This window comes from Calonectris borealis, chromosome 2 (assembly GCF_964195595.1).
Source record: "Calonectris borealis chromosome 2, bCalBor7.hap1.2, whole genome shotgun sequence".
In the NCBI taxonomy this organism is placed as follows: domain Eukaryota; kingdom Metazoa; phylum Chordata; class Aves; order Procellariiformes; family Procellariidae; genus Calonectris; species Calonectris borealis.
In genome coordinates this window covers 140,667,376-140,690,287 of record NC_134313.1, presented here as the reverse complement: position 1 = coordinate 140,690,287, position 22,912 = coordinate 140,667,376, and the positions used below count along the sequence as shown (strand labels likewise).

The following is a 22,912-nucleotide window of genomic DNA, read 5'->3' as shown; positions in this document are numbered from 1 at the left end:
AGTTCCCTTAGTCACAGTTCCCTCAGCTGCTCCTCGTAAGACTTACGAGACTTATAAGACATATGGTCAGGTACACTTAAAAAACCCCATCTGCCACCAATCATATACATTGACTACACTTTCAGAAATTTTCTCTAAGGTTAAAATTCAAAATGCTTCTGAAAAGTATTGAATATTGGCTTACTATTGGCTTTTTCCTTAAAGAACAACAGAAATTATAAGCGTACAAAAAAGTCTGCATTATACACATTCACTGTTTCACTGAGAACTTCATCTTTCAGGAGCACTGAACATTACAATTCCTCTTCAGATCCTTGGGCAAGGCAATTAGTTCAATTAAAACACCATTTCTATCTTTTATATTGTTTGTATTTAGTATATGTGGCTTAAAGCAAAGTATTGATTTTTTTGCAGTCCTTACTCAAGGTCAAATTAAACAGAAGAGATACAAGCTGAAGTCTGTAACTTGTGAGGTAGATAAGGCCAATAATATTGATTGTATCATACCACAGTAATCCTTTTTATTAAGGGGAGTTTAAAACAAGCTTCCTATTTACATTTTCATGTTAAATGTCTGGTTCTTTAGAAACAATTCAGTGATTTTAATGTGACAATTTGAAGGATCAAGCAAGACTTTTTTTCTCATTTTACAGGATTCATTTACAACACAATAAAACAGCCCTCCTCCCAAAAATTTAAGGTCAAATCAAAGGCAGAGATATTAACAGCAGATTTAAAAAGGAAGATAAATCATTAGAGGTTTTTTTAAAACGTAAAATGAGTACCAAATAAAAGATATAATGGTATCATGACTGAATAAAACAGCAACTTAATGCAGATACACAACAATTTAGATTACTAAATGTGCTGGCATTATTCCATTTTTCCATTGCATATTTCCTTTTAAAGTAAATTAGGAATAAGTCTACTGCTGAATAAAGCAACAAATGGCAGACACCATGCAAATATTTAGTGCAAGAAGAGCTGCCTCGTGAACTTTCTAAATGATCTCTGCTCTTCCAGCTTCGAATCTGTCCTCAGTGGGGTATATTTACAGACTGCCAAATTGTACGAAGATACTATCAAATGCATTTTACTAGCAGCCAATCTGTATTTAACCCTGGTCATATATTAAACTGCAAAATTAAATCATTGGGCCAAAGGGATCTCTTAGAAAAACACGTATATGGGGGAAAAAACCTCACAAAGGTTCTCAAACTAACGTTCAAATTAATATTTCAAACTAATGTCCTGGCAGAGCTGTACTATACTTGACCTCCTCAGTCTGCTTCTGAGAAGTTGCACTTACATGCATTGTACTGTGTTTAGACCCAAAACAGTATTTGTGCATGGAACTGCACTAATCCAGATAGTGCACTGCTTGCTTGGAGATACCACAAGGATCTTGGAAACAGTGCTGCACTTGCACTGCACACCACACACATGCCTCAAGACTTTTATCTCGACTTGACCTGATGATGGCAAGGAGCCACCTGGATTTAGCAGTCAGTCAGCTGTCAGCAAAATCACCACTGTAAATATCACCCGTAAAAAATCAATAGTGAGAAAGGTATTTTATAGTCCTTCTGTAGCTTCAATGTTGTATTTTTAAAAGATGAATTGTTCTCTCATGAGAACACAAAGAGGGGGGTCTTTTTGTCTTTGCATGCAGTCATTGGTGACATAAATATAGAGCAGTAAAATCCAAAGATAATTACAGCATGAAGATTTTTTTTAAGATTTTTACTTTTTTGGGCCCACTTGTCCCACGTTGACTCTCACACAGATGACCTTTCTTGTCTGCATCCCCACGGAACAGGTGGCCTCCCCGTTCCAGCTGGCAGAGGAGTTGAAAGCAGAGACAGACGTATCCTCTATGCACTGTCCCCACGGGCCAGTCTGCCAATGATACACAGTGCAAGAGTGTTCGTTACAGCTGCGCGTTTCCTGTAGGGCACTGCTATTTGGGCACTGTATTCCTCCTGGAACAATAAAACAGGGCAAAAGTTCATGCAGTGGAAGGAAATAAAGTGTTTTATTAAAAAAAAAATACAACAGTTATTAGTTATGATAGTACAGTTATTAGTTATATATTATCACTTTGATTACATGAAAGAAATCTTGTTCCTTTTTCCTCCTCTTCATATGCCCACTATGGACTTTGACAAACTTCAGTCAACAGACTACACAGAACAGAATGTACATGGACAGTAAATGTAAATGTGTACAATAAGGATACCAAAATAATCATAACTTCTATAACACACTAATGTGCTTGGAGTAATCTACAGGCTTTTTATTTTGGGGTTCTCCAAAAGAGTCTGCAAGAGATCATACAAGGAGGTATGAAGGCTGTAGGCAGAAGAAATGGTTAAATGTTCTAGTTATGCATGTGTAGAGACCACTGTTAATGTCTAATTCACGGATCAATTAAAAAGATTTTTGGTGCTCTTGTCCTAGCTCCCAGTGGATATTTATCCATTTTACGTAATTACCAAAGAGGATGGCACAGCTGGCAATTTCAGGTCCAGAGAGATAACAAAGGCTGTTGCAGGTAAAGATTAAAATGCATTCATGTGTCAATAATTGTGAAGAAAAGCTCAGATAATGTAATCTTTGTTGTGTCCAGTTTCAGATAGTATGTTCAGTTTCTTATACTCAAGCACTTCAAAGCTAATCTGGCCTTCCAATCCTCCATGAGTAAAGAAGAGGTCTTTCCTATCAGACTTGATCATAGGCTACTAGATGTCTAGCCCTGTGAGTAGAGAGCATATCTGCTCGATCTCTGGTATTGCTAGACATAGAGAATCTAGGTTTAAGAACTAATTTAAACATTCATGGCCTACACAGGAACAATAGGACTCTTGTCTCCAGATGATAGAAAGCCATCTAAAATAACATGTTAGTCTTTCCTGAAAGACAAGAACAGTAAGAAAGATAACTGAAAGAGGAGCTTTTTATTAGTTACTGCAGATGAGCTATACTTTGCTTTTCACTGAAAAGAAAAATGTATGCTCACACCAAGCACACATCAGAGAGCATATTAGCCTTTCTATCCCACTGCTGAACTTTAGGTTGACCTCTGGCCCTACAGACATGCAAGAGGGAAGGGGTTTTAAGCACTCATTGTTGAGAAAAATCAAACAAACAACTAAATGTAATTGAAGAAACAATGGATACTTCAAGTACTCCAATACAAGTCAGTCAAGTGTCACAAGTGGTGAAAATACTTTATACCCCAAGTTGCTTTTGTGGAATGTCTAGATCTGCAGCAAATGTGAGGAAAGGGCCATTCTAGTGAAATCATGGGACAAAACCCAAATTCTCAAATTGTTTCCGTAGAGATGATTTTAACTTCTGATTTTGAGCTAAAAATATTGATGCAACCAAGAAACAGTAAACATCATATTAACTGAGATGTCATGCCAAAGACAAGCTAATCTTAGGTTTTGCAAAGGGGGATTAGAAAAACCTAAAAATGTGTGAATGTAATTAAACAATGACTGAAAGGGGATTGGTTCTGGCTCAGAATGGATGCAAACTCAAGTCTATCAGATTTGCTTTAAGTATATGTCAATATGCATAGCATCAAGATAAAACATGTCATATGCATTTTCCTAAAAGCGTACATTAAAAAAATCAAATGGTAAAACAAAATTATGGTTATGTAATATGTTTCAAAAAGTTATTCAAAGCAGCTTCCTTCAGGAAATAAAAAATCTTCCAGTTAACAGCAGCAGATGGGAATATAAGCAAGGAAATTAGGAAAGTCAGTGTATTGTGAAAAAGAAAAAAAATCCAAGATAGTAAAGTCACAAATTATTTGGCATGGGAGAGAAAATTGATCCACATGAGGAGTCTAGTCATATTCCCCCAGTACAAGGGTTAAAAAAAGGAAAATTTAGAAGAGATAAGGAAGGTTACTAAATTAATTATTTCCATCTGATGTTAGCTCAAGAAGAAACACAAGGGAAATATTTAAGTAAATTCATAAATTAAAGGGGGGTGTGTGGGAAGGAATGTTTCCCCAGGAATGGATGCCATAACCATCAGTTCCTAAGGCATTTGAGAATAAAGTGACAATTTAGATTCAGTTTTGACAGCTATGCAAGAATGTATATTCAGGGAAAAAATGAGAGTGACATTGACTTGTAAATGAAAAACATTAGGGCATGAATGTTTGCAGCTCAGTGGGAATCCAATTCTGTTCAGATGAACCCAGTAGTTAAAAAAACTACATAAAGAATGAACAAAATGTAGAAATAATTTTACTGAAATATAAAACAACTATCACTAGTACTAAATTTGTAATACTAAAAAATATACTATTTATTTATAAATCAGTGTGCCATTCTCTCCAGGAAAACAGCATTCCCTTGTGCTCCCTCAAATTAAAGTAGGTACAGGATAAGCAGAAGGGGTTAGAAAACTGGCAGTTAGAGATGCCCTTTATAACAGGGCTAACAAGATCGGGGCTGCTCAACTTTAAGAACATTTCACCAAATGAGGTCAGGTTTGACAGGAATATAAAAATTAATGAGTATCACACAAAAAATAAAACAGACATTTAATTTTGTCAGAATACATGAAAAAGGGTCATACAATACTAAATACATTTTATATAATATATGATTAGGTGACTGTAAATAACTGCTTGGCAGTACTAAAAATATTCATTTCAAGGTACAAAAAACAGTTGGAACTGAAGCATTTCTTTGTGGTTTAGGATACTTAAGCAAAGCACACTTGGAAATGAAAGGCTAGCTTTACAGAGGGACTTGCATATTACTCATAAAATAACAGAGATATGAGGGTAGTTTCCTTGAATGCTTTAACAGAATTGTCATATGCTTTTCTGCCTGATTTGGAGCTGCTAATGGGTAAGACATTTCACTCTAGGATATTCAAGGATTGAATTTTATAAGTCTTTTTTTGTGACATTTTCTTGATAGCTTCCAAATTTCAAAATGCTTAACATTTTTTAAAGCATTTAGGATCATTTTACTTAATCACTTTGATATCACTCATTTTACAAATGCATGTGATTTTATATATGTATTTCAAAACAGCTGGAATAATCTTATGAGAAAACAGATGCGACTGAAGTGCCTCTCGTAACGTAGAGAGTGAGGTGTTACTCATTTCTTCTTTGCCTTAGGAACGAGGTAGGCACTCCTCGAGGCAGCTGCACTTCCCGAAGACAGACGTGGTCAGTACACGCAGACCACTCGCATAAGAACAAAGACTGCCCTGTCAGTGCAGATCTCTTGTTCCCGTTCTGCAAACATTCACGCTTTCTCACCTAGTGCATAACAGTTATGCAAACCAAGCAGACCTGTCCTATAATACACAACGGGACAGGAGTTAGGGTCTACCCATAGGAGACGACAGGTCTGTTCTCAAGCCCTTTCTCGGATAGGATTTGAATCCCAGACCCCACCCTCCAGGCAGGAATCTGAACTGAGGGGCTCCTGAGCAAAAGGGGAAGCAGAGTAATGTCCTCTCCCCCGGCTCATCTTCACACACAGGTAGCAGGTCACTTTGTAAGTCTAGCCTGAAAATTCAGGTTCCCCACTTTCAAAAGTAAGTGGGTTTTTATTCCTGTTTCAGCTGAAATCAGTTAAAACTCATAAAAATCCCTATCTTCTCCAAAATTCATCCTTTGGTGAATAAGCAATTTGCTGGGGAAAAAATTACTCAGTTCTATGCTTTCAGATTTAATTACCAAGCACTGTTCTTTCAAGCCAGGAAAATACAAAAATTAAAAACAAACAAACCGAGCAAGTGTAAGAAGAGTAAACACATTAAAAAGCCCTAAGTATAACTCCTCTTTGCAACTATGAAGTCAAAGTGCACTGGAATTTTAACAGGAATAAAATTTTAAAGCATATCAACCATAATTTGCCTAGAGTTGACAAGAAAGTCCTTTGATCCAGCTATTCTTTACAGGTTCAGTAAATCAATCTTGCAGATATATGAGAAGTATGAGGTATTGGCCCCTGATGAGATGGACAACTGATATTCTATGCTATCTAACTCAGTGATGTTTAATAGTCTGTGATATATGAGGTCACACTAAACAGTCCTTCTGGCATTATACTTTGTTAATCTATGAACATACAATAGACATAGTAAGATATTGCCATGCATATGCATCCCTGCCCTAAGAGAATATTTCAAACAAAATCATCCTTCACTCTCATTTTATTAAATTAAGCTTTTTGATCAGATTATTTTCTTCTTTGCATTTGACTTGTGGGTTTTTTTTTTTAATCTTTACTTTTCCAAAATCAGTATCAGTCATTTACTACTGATAAAACTTGGAATGTATCCACAATATTTGTGTTATGCTGTATGACACTGATTTGGCAGTGTCAATAAATGGCAGTGTATAATCAATACAGAATCAATCTGCAATCAAATCTACTATTTGCTAAAAAATTAAGACTCATTTAGTACTTTTTAGTCTCAGGTCATGGCCTATGTAAAGTAGTATTAGTGCATATTACTAATTATATAAGATTTATTGTAAGCAGGAAATAAAAAAATAACAGAAATATTAAACAGAAAATAAAACAAAAATAGACAAACCCTACATTCAACAGAGATAGGCTGAGCTGTATATGATGCCTTTACTACACTTACGCAGAACAACTATATGATGTATCAGGTAACATCATTATGTCCTCTGCTGTCATTTTAAATTTTGAGACAATGACTTTCCTGAGTTTCTTACTGTACCATGAAGATGTATTTGACAGTGACACAAATGAGCTACCACTATAGGCAGGCTCACAGACAGGCAAATTTATAAATCACGTCACCTTTCAAACCTTCAAGCTGAGGACAATGATCTCAGAAAAGATATCAAAAATGGTTATTGTGACACCAGTTTCCACATGGAGTCATCTCACAAACCACAGAAAGTCTTTATCTTGAGGAAAGAGTCTCCTCTCTCTCTCTCCACTGAATGCAAGTAAATAAGCCCATCCCAGATGTGCATAAACACACTGTGCTTGAGGCTCTGCAGCGTATGGTGTGACCATGCGGAGGAGGTGTTGTTCTGAATGAGGAAATGCTGATGAGAGGGCGTATGGCCGGGGTCAGCCCCTGGCTCGAGCAGAAGTCAGTGTGGTGCTGGAGGGGCAGTCATATCCCAGAGCTCATTAGAAAACTTTGTCACTACTGTAATTTACATATGGCTTCAGTTTTTCCTGTGAAGATATTCTTGTCACTAAGGAATTATTATAATACTACTGAATTATTCCTATTCTAAGTCATCCAAGAAAATTGATTATACTGTGGCTGTTTCCTGGTGGCCCGTTATGCTAACTTGATGGTTTCTTCAAACCAATTCAGCAGCATAGATAGCTGGGAAGTAAGAAGAAAAATAAGGTCTTAAGTGTGAAATGACATAGCTCTATCACGGTAATCTGCCAACCTTAACAAGCAAAATGACAGAATATAGTATTTTTTTATTTCACAGAGGAGACAAACTGAACAATCACAGGCAATACTTCGATAAGAAGCCATCTGAGATCCAGATAAAAGAACCTATTTCATATGTATTTACAGAACCTCAAAAATTTCAATGGGGTGTTCATGTTTAAGTACCCCAAAGAACAAGAATGAAGCACTTCAGATACTTTGAGGGACTGCAATATTCCTTTTGTATGTAATGCCTGCAATGCTTTGGTCTTGCTAGGCTTGTAGACTGAATTCTCCATGACTAGCAGGAGCATCAAGGACTCACAGTGATAAACCTGGACTCCTTATGTTATCTTAGAAGCCAAATTTAGCCTTATTCATAGATTGGCAACAGACTTGCACATTCTTTCATTAATTAATGTCCAATCCTGATATCATAGGAATTGTGTATATTTATGTACAATATATTTGTCCTATTGTGTTCTGAATAAAAACTCTGAAACATCATGTCTATATTATGAATTACTATGAAATGGCTTACCTAACCTGGACTGTCTCTCATACCAACAGTTCAAGGAAAAGTCCAAAAATCTAAAAGGGAACACCTGTGGGACCGTTCACCTGAACAGAACTGATAGCTATTTTCAGAGGTCAGTTTTAATGTGTAAATGGAATTATTGGTCTTACATTTATAAGACTTGGGATTTTTAGTTATACATGACAATTACAGAGTTTTCATCAACAGTAGTGTGCATTTTTTATAAGCTCTGAATAGAACTGAGAACTGCATGTTTCCCAAAAAAGGTTCACGTGGAGCTTTCTTTTTATATCAGCAGAATACAGACTTTCAGATATATGAACATAAAATGACCTCCCAGCACCGACTACACAATCAGTGTTTTATGTTTTGGGAACACTGCTGATCTCTGTCATGCAGTTCTGGAGGTGAAAAGTCATTCAGTTATTTGTCACACAGCAAATGACTAAAAGGCATAAGAGGCAGCTGAGGAGAAAGATGACAATAACTCTAATTTCAGTGAAGCATAAAAAAAAAAGCTAAACTGATACTTTTTGAATATGCTACAAGCAAAGGTGAAAAGCACCTTCCAGCTAGAGTTGTAACGATATGCTAAGCCTTGGAAGGTTCTTTTATTTATTTATGTGTTTTTATTCTCTGGAGTATGTACAGAGTGCAGAGGAGCACGGTGTTGAAGATATCTGACCAAGATGTGAGTGAATTGCTATAAGCTAGGTAGACATACCAGCTTGTACCCTTAAAAAAAGCACAGAATAACCTCATCTTGGAATAGTGGTAAAGAGACCAGGGTTCCAGCAGAGCTGAAGCACTACAACGTCTAGGTAATGAGTTGGCTTTCTCAGCAGTAGTTTAGGGATCTCTTCACTACAACCTGTGTGGTTTGAGACCTGTCAATCTTTGTGATCACTCAGTGCTGGTTCTGATCATTGCGCAACAGACATAAATAAAATTCATACACCTAAAATCCAGCCTATACTTAACTGCTTTGCTGCATCTGTAGCCTTGTAAATTATCCTAAGATGTGTTAAGTACCAAAGTCAGAACAAAATGGGTACTTTTTAAAAAGAAGCATAACAAAGTGGAATCATTTTCTGGAGTAATTTAGGTTTTCACTTCTGTGGCATGCTTGTCAGGATGTTAAACTTCTGTCTCCAGTAAAACTGCACAAGCATATGGAAAATCTATTATCTTAACCTACATGGAAAAGCACAGAGCACATGAGTATATGTTTATTTGAATTATCATCTGAAAACACAGCTCTGTGTTTCTCTCAGAATGAGTCCATTTGACACACTATGAAAAAAAGGGACAACATAAAACCAATTTTGTTTCTAATTTTAAAAGCATTTCTACTTTATTACATAGATCCATCTAAGTAACTTATTATTTGAATCACCTACTAAAATAAGTACAGTTGCCTCTTACACTTGTAGCAAAGGTCCGTTTCAGGGAAAAGGTTGAAAGTGCCTGCTCTGCTAGATATTTTTTTACAGTCATCCGAATTATGTCAAATACACAGTATACTTTTAGCAATGAAATTAACTGTGTTTGCAAACAGAGAAGTGTTTTGGTATATGATGAAGCCTGTCCCTTTCTTTCTCCATTTCTCAGAATGGATATTCTGTTTCACTACTTCCATACTTTACAGATTTCACTTTTCAGCTAAATTTCATCTTAACTCTGAAGTAATAAGATGCTTAACAGTTTTAAAGAAGAATTAAAACATGCACGTGTTCTTTTATGTTGAAGGCATTTAACTGTCAGTAATACACGTGAGTAAATGTTTTCCAAGAACTCTTCGGTGACTATGTCTCCTTGCTGCCAGTGTTGCACAAGGCATTTTACCAGTTGAACCCCGGCATACCTGACGTGGACATTTTAGAACCATGTTACATATAGAATACATTTGCTCTATTACCCCCCAAAATATGTAAGAGCAAAACTAAACAAAACCAGTTATAGGAAGCATGGAAAATCATCAAAGAATAGACATAAACCTATATCCAAAACCTTTTTCTTCTTTTCCTTTACATTCCAGCTATGTCTTGTCTTTGCATTTGCTGCAGATGCTGCACAAGAACCATTTGCATGAATGGAAACCATTCACATGAGTGAGGATTTGCAGGGTAAAATCAAAGTCTTACTATGAATAAAAATGTTAATGGGGAACATTAGTTACCAATTTGAGCTAATAAACTGCAAAAGCCATTTGTTAGGATTTGAACCCATTAAAACTCTCATCTTTTCAGCATTCATACTTACATCCTTCCAAACTGGACCTAAATTATAGCTAGGGTTGCTAACAATCCTTTATTTTTCAGAAATATCTTTCAGAGAGATCTGCACAGGATAAATCGTTTGCCTTGTTTAATTTTAATAGAAAGCAGGAAAACCATATATTCAAAATAAAAACAGTAACATCATGCGGAATAATAAAAAGAGCAACATTAACTGAAATAAGCAAAATAAAATCTCCTTTTTAAAACAGCTTTAGGTACCATGAGTAATGTAGGATAAGCATTTAAATATTTTTTCTATATTTAAAAAAACACAACTCCATCTAATAATTTGTTTCTGTTGATCAAGAAATTACTTTGTCATTGCAAAGACAGTTGAGAATTCACAATCAAACAAGAGTCTGCAAGAGTACGCGACCTTACCTTCACCTGCATATGCCAGAATGGAGCGGGCACGCATCTGCTTCCCTTCTGTGGTTTTGCCGGAGCAGGTGTGTGAGCAGGAGGACCATGCAGACCACATGCTGAGCACACAGTCCTTTGGGCATGGAGCTTCGCAGACAACCGGGATTGGGTAGATAGCATCTCTGCACAGCTGTCTGTCAACCTCTTCTCCTGGGAAAGAAAAGGCCAGTAGCAGTCTATCATTTGTTAAATTAACTTAAAATGAGCAATCTAGTCCAGATGGGCACACAAAGAAATTAGATTCTGTTCTTCTATATAAACAAGGTAAATAGATTTTTTATTAAAATGACTTGTCTCCTCTGCCTTGATTCTAAAAGAACATGCTTAAACCTAGTTTAATTTGATATTCTGCTGAAGTGAATAGGCCAGCCTGGGTGGCCTTTAGTCTTTCATTTTGTTAATATATGTTTGATTCTACAGAAAATCCTAATGTGAATAACAGTATATAATACACCTATGAAAACTGTATACATGGAAATGCATGTACATTAATCACCCAGTCTTCATCCATGTTTGGGGGAGAAGGCGAAAAGTATCCTAACTTCCAGCTCAGTCAGTTTTACAACCCACAATTCGCCCTTTGAATTGCAGCTATGAATCAAAATATGAAGACTGTGGCAGTAAGCTGCAGTCAGAGTGTCTTGTTTGGTTAGAAAGAACTTCATTTGTTAGCCAAGCCAGTAACACATCAGTCTTTGTGTTACGGAAGTATAAAAAGATCTATGCATTTGTATTCTGCCACATCAATGTACACATTTCATTGTAATAAAAAGATCCAGGCTGGTATAAATTGTTTAATGAAATAGTAGCTAGTGTTTAAGCAGCAGGGCTGCTTTTGTTTTCAGTAAGGAAATCATGGGAGCACTGTGTCTGAGATTTGTCTGAACAGGACCCTAATCACAAAGTGGTTAGTTTTGTAAGGCGACATATGATTTCCTGATCAAATCAGTGAAAATCCATTAAATGAGGAATGAACAAATGACCGCATATTCAGAGGTCAATAAGTCTCATTGACAGTGACAAAAGCCTCAGGATAAATCTTCATTTTGGAGCAGATGGTGGAAAAAATGAATGAAGGAGGGAGAGGTTTGGAGTCACTGTTTTAGAGTTATAGCCTTGTGCTGGTTTTGGCTGGGATGGAGTTAATTTTCTTCATAGTAGCTAGTATGGGCCTGTGTTTTGGATTTGTGCTGAAAACAGAGTTGATAACACAGGGATGTTTTCGTTATTGCTGAGCAGGGCTTACACAGAGTCAAGGCCTTTTCTGCTCCTCACCCCACCCCACCAGCGAGCAGGCTGGGGGTGCACAAAAAGTTGGGAGGCGACACGGCTGGGACAGCTGACCCCAACTGACCAAAGGGATATTCCATACCATATGACGTCATGCTCAGCACATAAAGCTGGGGAAGAAGAAGGAAGGGGGAATGTTCAGAGTGATGGCGTTTGTCTACCCAAGTAACCGGTACGCCCTGCTTTCCTGGGGATGGCTGAACACCTGCCTGCTGATGGGGAGCAGTGAATGAATTCCTCGTTTTGCTTTGCTTGTTTGCGCGGCTTTTGCTTTACCTGACAAACTGCCTTTATCTCAACACACAAGTTTTCCCACTTTTACTCTTCTGATTCTATCCCCCATTCCACCACAGGGGAGTGAGTGAGCTGCTGGGTGGGGCTGGGTTGCCGGCTGGGGTTAAAGCACGACAAGCCTTGTTATCATTCAAACCAATTATAGAAAGAGCTTGCAGCTAAAAGCACCAGGAACTGAGCAGTAGTCCAATATGTAATGGCAGTCACAAGGAACTGTGAAAAAGTTACATCTAAGAGTACACTGGATTTCTGAGGCCCTGTTAATCACATACAATCAAGGCATGGAAAGAGCCAGTGTCATTCGTAAAACATGAAACTTTTTTTTTTTTACAGTTTTCTGAAAAGCATAACATTTTAAAAGCATCTGAATGCCTTTTGTGTTATATGATCCTTGCTGTACTGGGGCATAAAACCTTCTGTTTAATTATGATTCATCTACTGAAACGTTATTGAAGCATATGCGATCTCGATGGGACTGAACAGGAGTGTCTATAGCATTGCACTTGCTACGATCCATGATGAGAACCCTTTTGTTTTAATAGCTAATGTCAACAAAATAGTGTCTCATCAAGATTTACAATTAACATAAGTCTTTGATACAATGAAACATTTGTTAGAAATAGTCATTAAATACTTTATAATTTAATGATAAAGACATCAGCCAGTGTTAATAACCACCACCTGGATTCTGAAAAGCTAATTCAGTGAGCACTGTGAATGCTGTAAATGAAGCCAAAGATCTATAAACGCTGTTTTACCCAAGCCTCAAATTAGGCTATTGCTATTCTTAATAGGCTATTCTATTGCTTAATAGAATAATAATAAAATTAATCAAACACTAATCTAAAGAGAAACTACATTTTTGTCATTCAAGGTTTACACAGTCTTAAAACCTCCCAAATAAGAACCTCTGATAAACCGAGTTCCTGAAAATAGGAAGTTCTTTGTACTAGTGACATATCATGAGTCCCAGAATTATTAATGACCAAATTCTTTATAAAAAGAGGAAAAGATGAGGGCCATCCATCCAATATTATATCCCTTTAACCAGTGTCAAGTATTTTATTCATACAGAAACTTTAGGCACAACAGAACTGTAAACATCAATCTTCCTTGGCTCTGCAAACCAGGGGAAATCCTGCAGCTTGTTCTTTTAAAATAGCGTAAAGTAGTCATAATCATCTGAATTATAAAGACCTTTGAGAACAAGTCAGTCTCAATAGCTGTATTTTCCCATATTAAAAATATAAATTTGAGCCCTGCCAAAGGCTTCATAGATCTCCCACATCAAGTTCTGCTTCCCTTACTGGACTCAATCTTTGCATCAATTGCTCCTTCCCTTGTATCACAGGTCATCACATCCTGACACCAATGCAGGAGGGATTCCTGCCTGCTTCATCAGAACAGCACATGTTCGGGTTGAAGGACAAGATGGAGGAGCAGACTGCAAACTTCTTTTCCAAAGAATAGAAAAAAAAGCTAGAAAAGGAGTGAATCTTACTCTCATATTGTTCCATTGCCAGGTAAGACTCCATGAGGTAAACTGCTGTGACATTTTCACACCTTGCAAGAAATACTACTATTACAATAAAGTATGTCATAGTAAACATACAATACTATATCGAGTTTATTTATCGCCTGCCAACTAAGGCGGTGTTAACTTGAAACTCAAGCCAAATTTGGGGTCACAATGAGAAATTGTGTTAAATTAGTTTCAGTCTGAGTTTATATTTCAAACAAAAAAAAGTCTTCACTCTCTCCCAAAATCAAAGCCCTCTTTTATCCTTTGCTTTTACAGAGAAAATATTCTCAAAATATGTATCTTCCATACTAGCATTTAGTTTTTGTCAACTGTCCAATTCTTATATGATGAATTCAACAGCATAAATATACAGTTGGAAGGAATGTTTTATAATGGGTACTTCTTATCTTCAGGGAGATATTTTAGACTAAATTGTTTCTGACATTTCACTAATGATTTTATGAACAACTTGACCTTTGTTGTCTTCCTCTTTAAAGTGCATAGTGTAGTCAACTGCCAGGAACCATTCAACCATACACTGGGAACAATGCCAATGTAAAGACTAAAGATACTTAGAAAAAGTACCATCTGAAAAAGTTTGTCATGTGTAGTCTAATATTTTATTTGAACTTTATAGGTATACATTTATGTTGCACAAGAGTCAAAGACAGAACTCCAAAAACAGAAGTCAAAGGTCCCTGCCCTGAATTATTTATACTCTAAGCAACAGAATGACAAAAAGTAAAAACAAGAAAGATGAAAACAGAGTATGACATTCCTGTCAAGAAAACTCTTCACCATTTATCTGTTGATTTGTTCATTAAAATCTGGAATCTAGCAATAATACACATTCAGAAACAGTAGTCAAATGATATTTCTCTCTCATGCAACAGATGCACATTTTGGGCTAAGTTATCCAAATTGCACGAAAGGGAGTGACTGCATGTAGAAATGGCAGGAGGCAAAAGAAGTTTTCTTTCTCAAGGATTTAAAAGTCAAAAACTGTTAAAACTTTGCTGGGATTTTTACAGACTTGTATCATCAGTAAAGACCACCAAGGAGATAGCCTTTCAAATCCACATCTCTTCCTTGAACTGTTATGCTGGATCCAGCTAGAAAATCAGCAAAGCGAGTCACTAAAACGCCCTTGTGGCCTTCTTGGTGTGAAGACTAAAGGTTGGGCTAGACCACAGAAGACCTATGTTCTGTGTTTAACGTAGCTGAATCATGTCACTCCTTTGTGTTTTTATTTACTCATCTGTAAAATGTGTCTGATATTTAAGTTTCTTGTAAAATTCTTTAAGATCTTTCCAATGGGAAGCATTCCCAGAGCTGGTATCATTAGAAAGACATGGCAAGGAAACCCTCTGCTTATTGTGCATCTTCTAATACCATGCATGCTTCAGTGCACAGTAAAAAATTGCTGTCAAATTTTGACCTGTAGTAAATGGAAAGGCAAGTGCTTATCAGAGGGCAACATTTTTTTAAAGCCTTAAAATGAACAGTAAAATCACTGCAAGATTCAATGAGGCATAGAGAACAACTGAAAAAAAAATCAACATAGAATAAAAATGCTGCTGGGGTCCTACGCAATAAGGCAATGAACTTGGTCTCAGTCCTGTACCTGGAAACCAGCTATAGTCTCTGAAAGGCTGAACTATAACCTGATATAAATTAAGTAAAAAATTGACAATAAAATCACAATAAATGGGATCAAATCAAGAGAGTGCTTTGAACATTAATATTGAACTTTTTTTTTTAAATGCCTATGTAATCAGTAAACTACAGGAATATCACAGAGTGGTAAAACAAATCATGCAGTTATATTTTAAAGTTCATAAAAGAATTAATGACAGCAACTGAGCCTAAATGCTAAAACTGCAGACTTCAGATTCTGTACTGCTTAGTCAAATGTGTTCAAATTTACTAGTATATCTGCAACTCTAAGAAAAAAAAAGGCTCAGTTATGCCAATATCTTCTTTTTGTGGCTCCTGGTAGCCACATGTGATAGTCTGCTTTTAAGTACAACAGACCACAGGAAACTACAGTGTATCATTCAAGAGTTTTTAAACCTGCACATTTAAAATTACAATGTAAAAATACAAAAGGATGGAAAAGACTGACAGTTCAAAGCACTGCATGATCTGGATGTACTGGTTATACATAGTAGGGTATATACTGTGTCGTATGTATGTGACTACATCAGATATAGGCATCGCCTCCCTTACCAGCTTTCTTGTCTTGCCAGTGAAGCTGAAAAGGAGGCATACAAGGTGTCACCCATTAGAAAACCACTGGGCACCTGAAATACTTGGTAAGGCACCCCAGAGCCCAGTTTTTAAAGTGCTCTGCGTTTGTGGGTGTTCTTAATCAATTGCCTTCAATAATGTCTCTAAGCATGGGGGCTGCAGGAAAAGAATGCAGTTGGTTCACACAATGTTAAAATCTGTGAGCTGTGCCAGTTGCCATTTACTGTTTCCTTCCTTCCCTGTGTAGAAAAATAATCAACAGGGTTGTAGAGGCTGGAATGACTAACGAGACTGTTCTTTATCTTGAATTCCCATGCAGGTTCCCATATGCATTCCTCCCACACGAGGACCTATACGTGTCCTTACACGGACTCCCTTGTCAGCTTTCGAGTCTGTTGAATGACCTCCTCAGATTGGCTGAGGAGCCAAAGCTGCTATGTAGACTCTATCCATCAAGAATAAAATATGCCTATCTATATTCAAAACTCAGTAAAACAAGATCTGTGGTGTGTGCTCAGTCCTGTTTTTCATATGGAACTAACTTTAACCATTCTCTGTACCCAAAGTTAGTAAAGCATACGCTTCTCCACTAAAAAGTTTGTACATGCTACAATTTTACAATTTTTGTGTTATTCCTGTAGATATATAAAGATAGTTTGACTAGAAGAAGGGAAAATGTTTTGTTTTTTTTTTTTTAATTGTCTTACAATTATGAAGTGCCTAAATGTCTGTTTTCATTATAACTCAGGGCAGAAAATAAGCAAGAAAATATCAGTCTAAAATGTAATTGCCTCAAAGTTACAAGAACATCACAACTAGACTGTAATAATATAGAAAAAGCATTAATGAGTTTAACTGTTATTTTTCTAAAGAAAATAAAGAAAAAACTTCAAGAAAACCACTGAAATAAAAGGAAACATGCAAACTTATCCAAATTTGAAGTTCTACACTAGACTTTCATTAGTAATAACCTTGTCTACACATTTGCTGATTAGTCTAATGCAAAATGGGCATTCACATTACAGAAAAGCTATTAAAATTATCACAAAACCATACATTTTTCCGATGCTAGGACACATTATATCTGCCAATAAGCAGATAGTAATCAATCACCAGGATAAACTAACATTATCATTTTCATTTCTAATACTATTGCATTTCTTTCAAATCACTAAGCAATTACCAGTCCCCAAAGTTCATGACAAAAGGAAAAATCCTGCCTGCCTAGCATGAACTGTCACAGCAAATTAACATTTCCTTCCAAACCATGGTGCTGCAGCAGTAGTGTGGATTTTTCTTTTTTCAGTGATCAGAAGAGGTAGAGAACTACGTTGTGAACTATGCATAGGAAAAAGTGGAGGCCCATAAAATTTTCATTCAACTTCTGTCCTTTTGCATAATCAGGCACTTGCTATCTGCCTTCCTCAAATGTCCACATCTTACTTCAACTTTATCAGAACTGCTGATTGGAAATTCAGTCTCATACTGTGACTGATTTTTTTTTTAGTAGTTCTTTTTGTTTTGTTGTTTGGTTGTGGGGTTTTTTTCTTATACAAGAGGAACTCTCTGAGGAAAGCTGTCTTTCTTATAGCACGTCTCTAATTAAAACGCATATACAACTGTGAAAGGCTGACCCAGATTTTTCAGTAGGGAGAATTTAGAAGTTAATCTCTGAAAACCTAACCAAATAAGCCATGGAAAGGGGAAACAATAACATTTACATCCAATTCATCATTTACCAAGTTGTTTAGCCCAACAATCTTAAGAGTATTTGGAGGAAAAATAGCAGCATGTGCAACAGTATCTGACTGGTAGACCAATTTTTGGTCTTGAATCAGTTAAATTCTTGTATATAACACATACTTTGATAGACATTAGGAAACTTTAAATGTTTTATTAATCCCAGCAGCCTTCATAACACCTCGACAGTGTTTATTCATATCTGCTCCAAAGATAAAGGCTGTCAACATAAGCATTAATGTTAGTAAAATGCCAGTGTCCTTGAAAACAGTAGTAACACTATGTTACCTTGTATGTAATTATTTTCTGTTCTAGTTCCTGAATGACCAGCTGTCAAAAAATCTCTCTGCATAGAATCATAGAATCATTAAGGTTGGAAAAGACCTCTAAGATCATCAAGTCCAACCATCAACCCAACACCACCATACCCACTACACCATGTCCCTAAGCACCTCATCTACACGTCTTTTAAATACTTCCAGGGATGGTGACTCAACCACTTCCCTGGGCAGCCTGTTCCAAGGCCTGACCACTCTTTCAGTAAAGAAATTTCTCCTAATGTCCAGCCTAAATCTCCCTTGGCGCAACTTGAGGCCATTTCCTCTCGTGCATGAGGTAGGTTGATAAATTTTCAACATTTTGAATAATGTTTAACCTCTCTAATTATTGAACATAAAGGAACATTAACCTACAATTTATATTCTCAATATATTCTACTTCATTGGCTCTGAAGTTTTTCAACAAACACAATGTGAAAAGATTGTGTATTTTTCCCCTGTATTATTCTTATCAAGTGACATTTCTGCATTCATTCCTATTGCTTAGGTGCCTAGCTGGTAGCTCCAAGTGTTAAATCAGTTGCTAATTCCCTAACCACATGCCTTTCTCTCAATTGCTTTTGCTAAGTAGCATTTGCATTTAATTAAGTATGTCTTAATTAGTTGATGGTTAATACTCATGAAGTCATTTTCTTCTAAGAAGCCTAAGTAGAAATGGCACTGATTTCAATGAAGACAAATACACTAGTTTCTCACATCTGCTCATTATGCAAAAATGTAAGAAAGTTGGTCTAATAGTTTAATGATATCAAAACATTGTAGGATTATAAGCTGTTTGATTTGGTGATTTGTGTGTGAAAATTTATGTGTGAAAACTGTTTTGGTTTCAATGTAGAATTTCAAGTAGTATCATACAGTCTACTCCTTACTAAAAGAAAAATTATAAACATGATACTTTGACTCCTTATGCAAAAAAATCATGAATCTCATAAACATGGATGGAATTTTTTTCAAATGAGAAACTTGCACAACCACATACACCTTCATCTTATTTACACGTTTACCATGACTGTACACACAAACCAGTGACATATAGAAAAGGCCACTGACTACTTCCCTTTCACGATGCTAATACTGGAAGATATGAATACCTTTTAAAATATAATCCTAAATTTTAAAATGTGGTTTTGGCTTTTTCTTTAAGCAAACATTTGCAATGAAAAATGACTGATGATGGCAGAAACAAATGCTATACAAAAGGAAAATAGCTGGAGCTTAGAAACCACCATATCTCGTGTTTCTCAAATCAAAGATAATAGCATGTCAACATACTTAAGAAAAAATCATGATCTTTTTAAGATTTTCTATTCCTTAACAAGATGAAACACCACACTTTACAAGCAATAACTTCTTGTTGATGACTGTTGATGCAATCTTCCTCATGTATTCACCTCACGGGAAAAGAAATTTTGACGAGTGGGAAAACAGTGGCTTCAAGAACTCCCACATTCATGCAGTAATCTAATTCCAGCCATAGTACCTGAGCGCTTCTACTCCTTCTCTGTAATCAAACCAGTAAATGCTACTACTACACCTCAGCTACCGCTTAAAGAGTAGCATGTGTTTGCTAACCTTCCCCACAACACAGCATATTAGCAGCTATGTAGAAAGAATGCAAAAGCGGGTAACCCCACGCGTGTGGTTTATGAAAGGCATTCTGCTACAGAGGTAAGACAGTTCTGGTTCTAAAACGTCTTCCCTGTCCTTAAGCTCATCCAAAGTTTCCATCACGCAAATTTCAAGAAAAGTGAGTCACTGCTAAGAAATCCAGTTCAGTATTCCTTAATGCATCAGGTAAAGGTAAGGCTTTGCACCATGTACAAAACAGTTACAGGAATAACCAGACCCAAAATAACACTCCTTACTCTGAAATAATGACAGCAATAAAGGGACAACTCTGAAACAAAAATGAAAAACATGTTTTAAAGATGTATATTTCCTTCTAAAATTGCTTCAGATGGGAAATATCTTTGGATGTTCTTTGGATGTAACTGGTTAAAAATAATGAACTCATACCTTCAGGTATGATATTAATGTTTCCAGTAATCCCATTTTCATGTCTGGTAACAGAAGAACATATGTACCTCCATTTATATTAGAGTCATCTATCACAATTACAGTCATGTAGATACAGTCTAAATTTCACAGAGGGAAATAAAAACAGGGAAAGGAATAGTATTTCTTTAACCAAACAATATTTTTTCAATGAAAAATGCAGTGTCATCTGTCACATATGTAGGAAGGCCAGATTAAACAGTATGAAAAAATAATATACCATAACTATGTTAACTCAGAAATATACAGTAACCTGAGGTACTTGGCTGGGGGGAAAAAAACCAACAACTTACTTTTTTTCCATTAAAGTGCAAACTTCTTATTTATGCTTGAATTCTTTACTGGATGAGAATGAGAAAAGTGGAAGAAACTGTTCTGGTCTTTTTTTCATCTTAACAAGAAGTGGTATCCAACTTCAAAATTTACCTCTTATTCCTTTATCCCACCTCTTATTTTTCACTATTCTTTGCTAGATTTACTCAGGTTGAAAAACTAAATTACATACGTTTCACCCAGAAAATAAGGAAAAAGGTTTTCCAATTCTCCCTGTATTTATTTATATAATTTCCTAAGTGGTAGTGGTGATGGCAGCCACAGTATCAGTTCCCCCAAGCATACAGCAATCACTTGGCTACCTATGAAGCTCCCAATTAAACAAAAAAAAAAAAAAATTATACATGAGGTCAGTTCCTTCACTATATGCACAGAGGCACACTGAGGGTGTCTTATAGTACTAACTATGGCTTAAAAAGTAACAGAGTCTTTTTACCTCTGACACAACACTAGTTACTGAGAGCATATTTTGTATTATGCATCAAAGACAATGGAAAACTATTCTTGCAAATGATATCTTCTTTGAATTTTCACTACTTCTGATACCACTGAATATCCACCAGCATGAAAGAGGCTGTATCTGAACTATTAGTGATAATGTGAGTATCACTGAAAAAGACTGATCTAAATAGGAATACTGAAGAATTAATCCAAATTAATTAAAATGGGACTTTGAAGGAGATTAGTTAAACTGTGTTAGTGTTTTGTATGGCTATCCTTATTCAGAATGAAAGAGAAAATTCTTAACAAATAGAATTAAGGTCATCTTAATTCTGAATAAGAGGATTCACATACATGTTTAATATAGTTTAAGTAATATTATTTTTGCAGTTAATTTGGATCAACTATTCTAAGTGTCTCCACTCAGACAAGACAAAGTAAACAAAAACTGAAACATGATATGCCTTCAGCTGGAAATCTGCTGCACTTTAACTTTATGCCATAGTAGACTTGTACCACAGGAATAGTAGTCTGATATTTCTAATAAGGAGCCCAACGGAGTACCTACTCATTGCCTAACAACAGGAGTAAGATTTCCTACTGCTTGACAGGTAGTTGAAGCATTTTCACGGTTCATTTGCTAATGTAGTCTTACTGAGAATGACAAGGAACAGAGAATACAAGTGTATTGATCATAACCAAGCGCAGTTGCCTTCTAGTGTCAAATAAGCCGAGCAAACGTCATCTTGATATGAAAGAAAAAGTAAGTTTGATGACAGGCTATGGTCCCATTGAGAATAAAATCAATATTAGTCAAGGGACCAAGTGGGATCAATAGGCCATTTTAAGCAGAATGGGGAAAGGAGGAGAAAAGTGCTGACAGAGCTATAAGGAAAGGAGAAGACACAGTGTGAATCTGGAGGATGAGATCACTTGAAAATTCACAGCGTATTTCTAAGAACACTTGGCAAAAGCACCAACTCACCTTTAAAAGATATACCTGATCGCAAGAGCAAGTGGACATTTTCATAAACTTTTCCCAATTAAGCCACAATTTATACAGTGACAAAAAGATATAAAAGTATAACTTCAAACATAAAATTAAAAAATACTTTCTCCATTTGTTTGTAAAATGTTACAGAAACTCTACTGTGTTTAACAGTGAAAAAAATTCCTTTGACAGACTTTATAAATATTTGTAGTGTAATTTTGAACATTGGTAATAGTAGGATTTAAAATACATGGATTTGAAGATGCAACATGTATCTATTTTAGCATTGCACTATGTCTTTTTGTTTATTTAGAAAACAAGAAGTTTTATTAATCACTGGGAATTATATCACAATTTTTTCACTACTGGGTATTCTCATCAAATTTTTAAACTCATCAGATATGGACAAGTAGAGTGTTGTGGCTTTTAAAAAGGTTTCACAGGTATTTTATTGTAACTACTATTTTAGACATTTCCCCCTTCCCTCCAATAAGCAAAAAATTAAGTGGAGAACAAGTCCAGGAAGGGCAATGGAATGTCAGCGATTCCCAGCAAGCTCGATTAGAAATGATAATTCTGATCTGAACTAGATTAACATTCAGGATATGATTTAGGAATAGAAGCATAAAAAGGAAATAATAGGCAAGATACAAAGACAGTAGCATGAAAACAATGAGACAGCTCCACTAACGTCTGTAGAATGGCAGTGCTCGTCACAGTCGATCTTTTCAACAATTCCCTACACTGAGGTACTAATCTGCATATTTTAAACAGCTACCTTAAATGACCTGATTTTCAAGAAACACTGAATATCCATAACTTTCATTAATTTAAGGGATCTAATTTTCTGCATAAATATGAGTTTTGGAGGATAACTTTATAAATTTAAGCTCAGAAGTTCATAAATTTGGATCATAAATTGATTCATAAACACTCCAGCACTGCAGTTTCATCCTAGAATTTTCCTAGAAGTATTTTCCTAGAATTTGG

The 22,912-nt window shown here is 36.1% G+C and overlaps 1 protein-coding gene across 2 annotated transcripts in view; it reads right to left on the bottom strand.

The window, feature by feature from the left end:
* THSD7A (thrombospondin type 1 domain containing 7A) overlaps positions 1–22,912 on the bottom strand; it is a 293,689-nt gene that overhangs the window by 63,469 nt on the left and 207,308 nt on the right. For both annotated transcript variants that reach the window (XM_075143672.1, XM_075143673.1), the window contains 2 exons: positions 10,627–10,818; positions 1,748–1,982 (listed from right to left, as the gene is read on the bottom strand). In XM_075143672.1, coding sequence (XP_074999773.1) covers positions 1,748–1,982; positions 10,627–10,818 — 427 coding nt within the window. The remainder of the gene's footprint in view (positions 1–1,747; positions 1,983–10,626; positions 10,819–22,912) is intronic.